Below are 8,722 nucleotides of genomic sequence, written 5' to 3' on the forward strand. Positions count from 1 at the left end.
TGTTTTGTCAACACCCTCCCTCTGTCTAGTTGAGTTTCTGACCTTCCTCTTTTACACCACGACTTTGTTTTCAGTGTTAGTCAGATCTTTGAGCCACTAGGGAGGGTTCGTTGAAACACTCCGGTCTCTGAATCAGCACACAACTATCGGTGTACCTAGTTTTTACTGAAAATCCGGTCTGCCATTCCATGCTCGACTAACGAAGAGTGCCTTTTTTTGTTTGTGATTTCTATTAAACTGTGATGATTGTGCAATAACTGAATAGTTGGTGTAATAAGATGATCATGTAGGAAGAAGAGTGGATCAATTCCGAGGGAAAGTGACTCAATAGATGAACAGTTTGATTCAGATGACCATTGAGACCTATCAGCATAGGACATTGTAAGAGTGCCATGAAAAATTTAAAATATTTTCAATCACCACTTATTTTATATGCAAAGAAACTATTTTCTTAAAATTGCCTCCCGATGTTACAGTGGTAATGACTACACATTGTAGTCAAAAGGTCCCAAGCTCGGTACCCAGTAGAGGCATATAGTGATTCTACTTACTTTAAAATGTAGGTCCAGTCCCAGTTAGCTTTTCCGTGCATAAAGTGTACTTAAAACAAAGACCTTAAAAAATATGTTTTCCAATTTTATGGTCATACATGTAACATTGAAATTTTCATTATTTGCAATATTACTTATGATGTCCTGTGAATTTATTTGATTAACTAGAATGTACATTTCATGGTTTTATAGATTCTCAAATGTTTTTAAAAAGAGATTAATAGTAATAATTTAAGGCTGTTGCATTTTACACCTTTAATTGAAAACATTTTAAAAACTCAGTCTCTGGCACCATGCTTGACCATCTACGTAATTTTCTTCACATTACCCACAAAGTGTTAAGCTATCCATACTAATGTATGCTTTTAAATGTTAGAGTCGGATGTAAGTTAGAGTAGAACCTCACTCTTGATTTCTAATCAACATTCCCTGATAATGAGAGCAATGTATGCACTCAAAACATGGAGTTGAGTATGAGAAAAGTGGATGCTAATGCCAATTTAACCTGGCTAACAATCCAAGAACACTTGTTCGAATCACGTCAGCAGGAAAGCTGCAAATCCTACTTTTGATAACTTTGTGTCCTCCCCCCTCCTAAATGTTTTCAGTTGAAATAAATTACACCTACATTTCATCAAAACCATTATAGCATATTACCTGTGCATGAGGAAAAATGTTGCATTGATTATACAAAATGGAATCCATGGAAGCTATGTACATCGTTTAACACTTTCTCTTAAAATTATATTACAGATTGAAGAAACCTCAACTGATGCTCTGATTGACAAGCATGCCATTGATATAGCTAGAAACCTGCAACGGTTACGGGGGCTGGATGGTGACTATGAAAGCGATTCAGGGTCAGGGGCTGACCGCCTTGCCAGACGGCGCATCATCCACAATTTGGACAAGCATCGGCAGAAGAAGAGGGTCATTGGAACACTGGATGTGGCCTTCAAGAAACGATTCTTTGCAATTACTGCAGAAGGTGCTGCTGAAGGTAATGTTTTCTCTTTTTATGCGAAGCTAAGAAGGACTCGTTACACTAACCTTTTCTGTTTCTACATATTTTTTTCCCACATTGATACACACATACATATATAAATACTAGAGGTATGAGGGGGCAATATTTATTTTGATCAGGAAAGGATCTGTATGGGATTTTGTTTTAGAAATCCCGACCAAGTTGGCAAATTTTCAGAATGAGAAATGTTTGATTTTCCCAACATCGTAAAAATTCCGAATTCACCACACTATTTCTCCCTCAATTCGTTGTTTTCAAAATTCTGAAGAAAAAAAACCCTGGCATTTCCAAGAATTTTTAAGCATTTATAGTACAGAAAACATTGAAAATTAACTGCTTTTAAGCACGATGTTTTGTAATTTCACAAGTGTCTGGGATCTTGAAAAGTCAGGAAATCAATTAACTAAAGTCAGTATCAGGATTTTTTCTTTACCAATCCTGGTACAGACTATCTGGGTACCAACTCCCCCTTCCCCTATTATATGAAATTATCTTTCAGTACTGTTATTTTTCAATATCAATGGAAAAAGGCCACAAGCACTATACTCTGTCTCAGGAATCTCTGGAGCAATGTTGCGCATAACAGTAGAGAAGGGACGAAAGTGAGTGGGCAGAGCAAAGCTGTGCATGTTGCTGCAAATAGCTGTTATATTGCCCCTGTCATTAACCACCTTTCCCTCTCATGCATTGGGCCAAGCCTTCTGAGTCCCTACTAGTACACAGATGACTCGTTTTAATTTGCTTGCTCTGCAGATTCCTGGGACAGAGTATAGTATAAAAAATGTAAAGAAAATATGAAATACTCACAAGCTGGAAAACTTCAATCATTTTTGGCAGTGAGCCACATCATCATGCTGGGAAGTCAGCATTGTACAATTATGTCCTACACCTCAGTACGAAAAGTCTGGAAGAAAGCTTACATATCTGCCATGAATGTAAGCATATCCCCTGGCCTAAACAAGGCCACTCAGTAACTTTCCCAACCTAAAACCAAGCTCAAACCAGCTTAAATTTCCGCCCTCATTCCCATCACTACCCCTCCTATATGCCCTTCACCTTACACCCCACACCATCATTTACACATTTTGACTGGTTGTGGGAAAATTTGAAGTCTTCCAGTTTCAAGTGAGTGTTTCCTATTTCCTTCATACACACTAGAATACTGCATTGGACCACTTTCGCTCGCTCAAACTCGATCGAATCTCTCAAGCTCGAGCGAGATTTGGTCAAATATATAGAACATCAAATATCATTTCAATGTGACAATAATCCTACAAATATATGTATAAAATTTGTGCTGGTAGTTTCAGCCCAAGTCATCTATTCATTTTCATATATTGCTATGTATTGGTAAGATAGGCTAAAATACATTTTAACATGGAAATGATGACTATGTTCACTTTAGTTTCAATTTCACTGCGTCTTTACTTCACAAAGTATTTTTGAAGGCCCACTACCACAGACAAATTACGGTTGTACCAGGTGTGCCAGTTAATAATTCTTAATTGATCCAAAAGAAAACAAGTGTATCTGGGGGGACAGGTAACAAATGCTTCATTCAAAGTATGCACCATCGCTAGCTATACATTGTGCCCATCTATTCGTCAAATTGTGGAAAAATCCAGAAAAATCGTTCACATTCTGAGGTGATCCAGTCAGCAAGCCATTGTTCGACATCTTCGTAATTGTTGAAGTGTTGCTGAGAAAGTGAGTGATACATCGATGAAAACAAGTGGTAGTCGGAATGGGCTAAGTCTGGTGAGTATGGCGGGTGGGGCAAGAATTCCCAGCCAAGTGCAGAAATGGTGTCTCTGACGCCTTTCGCTGTGTGTGATGAGGCATTGTGCTGCAAAATCACTTTTCCTTGTCTTTTTGCTCAATCTGGAAGCTTTTCGATAAAAGCATGGTTCAAATTGATGAGTTGTTGATGGTAGTGAAAGGCATTCACTGTTGCACCTGGTTTCAGAAGCTCATGGTACACCACACCCTTCTGATCCCACGAAATGCACAGCATTGTCTTCCTTCCGAAGCGATTCGGTTTTGCCGTCGATGTTGAAGGTTGTCCGGGGTCAACCCATGACTTTTTGCATTTTGGGTTCTCAAAGTAGATCCATTTTTCATCCCCAGTTACTATCCGATGCAAGAAAGACTTTCTTTCATGCCAAGAAAGCAACACTTCACACACCGTTTTTTGCTTTTCCATTTGTCTGTCATTCAGATGATGTGGGATCCATTTTCTTGCCTTCTGGATCTTTCCCATGGCATGAAGACGATCAGATATGGTTTGGCGACCAACATTTAACTTCTCTGCCAGTTGTTGTTGATCCGTTTTGCCATCCCACATGAGTGTTTCTTTGGAAAGTAAGAATGTGTTTATAACATTTTGTTACCTGCTAATATACATACATACATATGCATATACATACATATATATATATATATATAAATATATAATATACATACATACATTTATATATATAGTGTGTGTGTGTGTGCGCGCGTGTGCGCGATTTGTAATTAATACACTTACAAGGGAGGTCTAAGTCTCCCGATTTCCATGAAACTTGGCAGGTGTATGGAGGGGAACAAAGGAAAAAAATACGTGTTTTTTTGTTCTGGCTAAAACACTGTTTTAGGGGGCAAACCCCCCCCCTCGAATGTTAAGATGAGGACAAATTGTAGTGGGAATTTACCCTTGTGTGCCACTCCGATTTCCATGAAACTTGGCAGTTGTATGGAAGGGCGCAAAGGAAGAAGTACGTGTTTTTGTGTTTCAGCTAAAAAACGGTTTTAGGGGGCACCCCCCCCTCAAATGTCAAGATGAGGAGAAATTGAAGTGGGGATCTGACCCCGAAACCACGTAAATATGGCATAGGAAGAAACAGGGGGCATAGGGCCCCTCTATACAGCTGCCAAATTTCATGGAAATCGGAGGGGGGCACAGGGGTCAGATCCCCACGTCGTCAATTTGTCCTCATCTTGATATTTGAGGTGGGTTTTACCCCCTAAAACAGTTTTTTAGCTGAAACAAACAAACACGTATTTCTTCCTTTGAGCCCCTCTATACACCTGCGAAGTTTCATGAAAATTGGAGGGGGACACAGGGTTCAAATGCCCACTTAAATTTGTTCATAATTTTGACATTTGAGGTGGTTTTCCCCCTAAAACAGTTTTTTAGCCGAAACAAAAAAAAACACGTATTTCTTCCTTTGGGCCCCTCTATACACCTGCAAAGTTTCATGGAAATCGGAGGGGGACACTTAGATAACCTCCCTTGTTAATCTTACACTTTGTAATTATACAGGGTGTCATTTTAATGGCGCCCACGGACCACGGAAACGTATACAGGACATCAAAACAAACAACTTTTTTCAGTAACATTTTTCTCGTTGGAGTGTCGTTTCGGTGCTACAGTCGTTCAAAAAAGCCCGTTTTGCTGCCTAAATGCTGGATTACTACAACGTGCACTTTGCAGTTTTTCCGATCAGTTGACATAGTATTGTCAGACAGTCGACGGCAAGCAGTGTGAACTCTTGCTTTGAGGCATTCTGTAAGTCAATGTCATGTTTTCTTGTTCATGCTCTCTGTTTACTTGCAGTGTACAGTTACCCTCAAGAATAAAGTAAACAATTCTTTCAGACAACTCTCATTTTTTGCAGTCTAACGTAGTACACCCTATCTCTTCCATGAATGGCGATAGGTCCAAAATGAGTTTGGATTGTCGTTTGTGGGACAATTCTAGCATAAATTTGATGTGTCATACATACCCCTTTCCATTTGAAAACATTGTCTGATATCCAATATGGTGGAATCCAAGATGGCTGTCATGATATCCACACCCCCATTCAATGCAGTTTCCGCACCAATAACCACTTGCAACATGTGATTTTCCTCCGTCCACGGGTCTCGTTATTACTGGCCTGTCCCGATACTTTTGACTAACCCTGTATAATACAGACACACCATGACCACACATACATCAGAATATTGAGAAATTACAAAATATCTTCTAAAGGCAATCCTGAAAACAAAATTGAACGATGTAACTTTGGTAACATGACAGGCGATATTAACCGAGACTTTTATAATCCTTGCAGGCACTCCTGTGTTGGGCAACATGAGGAAGCTGACAATGAGGCGAGAGACAATCAAAGCCCTTGAAGTGAGGAGGAACTCTGTCCTTGCCGAGCGCAGGAAATCTCAGATGAAGACTCTTGGTGCCAACAATGATTATGCCCCTGCTGCAAAACCCAGGCACAGGATATCCAATGCAACAAACTCCACCATCCAGAATCTTTTCAGCAATGGCCCTGGAAGTGTGGCAAGTGGGGGAGTGAACAATCAAGCGTATGATGGCAGCTCGGATGATGACATCCATAATGCTGGTTTACAGTTACAAAATATGAGGAACTCTGTCTCCTTCAGAGACCCAGAACTAGGGGGAAGGAGAGGGAGCCACATGTAAAACAAACGACATTCAATAATTCCTGTTTGGATAACCTGTAAACTTTTGTTGAGAAAATACTTGACAGAGATTATAGAAATTCTCGAATCGAACATTAAACCTATTTAAGACTGATAATGTCTAAATCACAAGGACAACGAAAATTATGATTTTTTTTATTCTCAAAATTAGCAACACTGTAAGGAAGCTCAAGTACATCACAAACAACTAACCATGCAGACAACCATGACTTTTTCGAGAATGAGGTTATTAAGTAAGATCTAGTCGTTTAGTGTTATTTGTTTTAGTCGATTGTTATTTATGGAATTTATACAGCTAAAAAAAATTATGATAAATATAAAGTGCACACTGTAACCTCTCCAAATATTTTTTCTTACAATGATAATAATATTTATATACTGCAAACAATACTATTCTTCAATTTGACAAAAATAGACTAGATATGAGAAGACAAACTGAACTCAGAGTACCAAAATTAGTACTCAACAAGGACTGGCAATGGGGAAGTAATAATGTCTTATGAACCAATCATGGATGGAGAGAATCAGTACTACTGCCAATAAATGCATAACAAAATGTTCACTCTTTGAATTCACACATTTAAAATATATTCTATAAAATAATTGTTATGATAAACTGCACACATGACATCAGTTCTTCAATGCACATAGCTTTCATACTGAAAGGTATACACCTTGATTACAGATATGTATAGTAAAAGAAACATTCAGTGTCAAACTGATAATATTTCATAAACCCAAAGTGATTGAAAAATTGACATGTAATGATAAAGTTGAAGTGCCTCTGTTTTGATTACCCTTAACGCATTTTGCAGAGTAATTACACAAACTTATGGATTGTATTGTGCATTTCCATGCTCTTAAGTTTTCATTTCACTTGTCAGAAATGAAATATACATGTTTTGTTATAAATTCAGGTTTGCGGCAATAATTTTAGTTTCCTTTTCATGCTCTCTAACATTTTTACACTGATATTTTTCAACTTAAGAAGATATTTTTTCATAGTGATGTTGTTACAAATTAGAAATATATTTTGGATTATCTTACAGTATTATTTTTAAGCTGAAGAATTTTTTTGGAACATTTCTTTTCTTGGTTGATGATGGAATCAGTCAAAATACTCTAAATAAAGAAGTGTTATTTTTAATATTAAACTTTAAATGTTTGTGATGAAATAATGAAGAATGAAATCTTGTAATATAAATATTTAATGATAATGCTCAATGCATAATGTACAGTTGTGAAATAGTAATAAATATAGATTTTCAAATATTTCCAGAAGTGCTACTTTTTTCATTTCTCCCTTAAAATTTAATCAGTCTAACTTGAAGTACAGTAGAGCGTCGATTATCCGAAGTAATTGGGGGACATGGGTGTTCGGAAAACTGGTTTGTTCGGATAATCGAACTGTACATGTTCATTTGCCAAAAAGAAGTACTGTACAGTAAATTTATTCATAAAAACAGGCATCTCCTTAAGTATTACAAAGTAACGTACAAAGGCAACTTTAGTAGGAATATATAGTATGTGGTACAGTTTATTAAACAAAAATATGTACATATTACATACGCATTTTGCATGAACAATACATACACCGACAGAAGTGTGCTGATTGTTGAAACACAGCGACTGGCGGCTTGGCCGGTCAGCAGCACCTTATGAAGGCCCCATTAGAAGCAATGTTCCGCCAGCGGTGGCTCAGTGCGGCGACTACTGTGGGAAACTTGGTTTGGGAGTGAGGGGGATGATGGACGGTAGGGTGGGAGAGTAACAGGTGCGAGCGAGTACACAGTTCGGTTAAGCGGTCGTTCGGTTGACCGACGTTCGGATAATCGACGCTCTACTGTACTATATTATTATATGAATATAATTTTATTTTACTAGAATTAATGCAATAAAACTGGCATGTTCTTCTCTGCTGATAACATTGATTTCAATTCTTGACCCAGTCGACTGAGTAAGCTAAGTGATCAAATGCAAACATAGGCAATTTGCTTCCCACCTTAACTTTGTGGGTGTTTAGAATATTTCCAACATAGATTTTGGGTTGTATCTAACATATTTGATGAAATGAAGGTAATGGTTCCGATTGTTTCATGATTATTTTTTTTCAATTTCTCCTAGCAGAAAGACTAATTGATTGATTGATTGATTGATATCACAGAATTTTGGCAATGACTGTCACACGAAATTTGAACCTTCCTTAAAGTATTGTGCACTATTTGGATTTCGAAAAAAACCTCGTAGACTAATGGGAATGAATGTAGAAGTAATTTAGAACATTTCATTAGAAAATATTTAGACAGCAAGTAATCGCTAAAATTTTGCAGTATGTGTTAACAGACATAAATCAAAATGAAACCATGTAAAAATTGCATACATAGCAATAAAACAATAGCAACTTGGGCCAAAAAGAACTGTTTCTTCATGTAGAATGGCTGGATATCTGTAAATAGAAATAAATACATCATTTACTATCTGGAACATGATTAGTAGGATGTAAGAGTGAACATTTTAAAAGGTCAATGAAATATCAATATCTTCACAGCAATTAATTCAGATTAATGAGGCTCTGGAGACTGAATCACCTCTGTTGTATTTCCATTCTTTCCTCTCCCATCTGTGCCATGTGGTCCATTCTTTAATTATTGTAAATTAATTA

General features: G+C 37.5%; 1 protein-coding gene across 2 annotated transcripts in view; it reads left to right on the forward strand.

The window, feature by feature from the left end:
- LOC145983109 (chitin synthase chs-2-like) overlaps nt 1-7,290 on the forward strand; it is an 81,619-nt gene extending 74,329 nt beyond the window's left edge. For both annotated transcript variants that reach the window (XM_083116386.1, XM_083116387.1), the window contains exons 21-22: nt 1,305-1,551; nt 5,673-7,290. In XM_083116386.1, coding sequence (XP_082972512.1) covers nt 1,305-1,551; nt 5,673-6,040 — 615 coding nt within the window. In that variant the 3' untranslated portion in view covers nt 6,041-7,290. The remainder of the gene's footprint in view (nt 1-1,304; nt 1,552-5,672) is intronic.
- Nucleotides 7,291-8,722: the final 1,432 nt, after the last annotated feature.

This window comes from Lepisma saccharinum, unplaced genomic scaffold, assembly GCF_977018435.1.
Source record: "Lepisma saccharinum unplaced genomic scaffold, izLepSacc3.1 HAP1_SCAFFOLD_654, whole genome shotgun sequence".
Lineage (NCBI taxonomy): Eukaryota > Metazoa > Arthropoda > Insecta > Zygentoma > Lepismatidae > Lepisma > Lepisma saccharinum.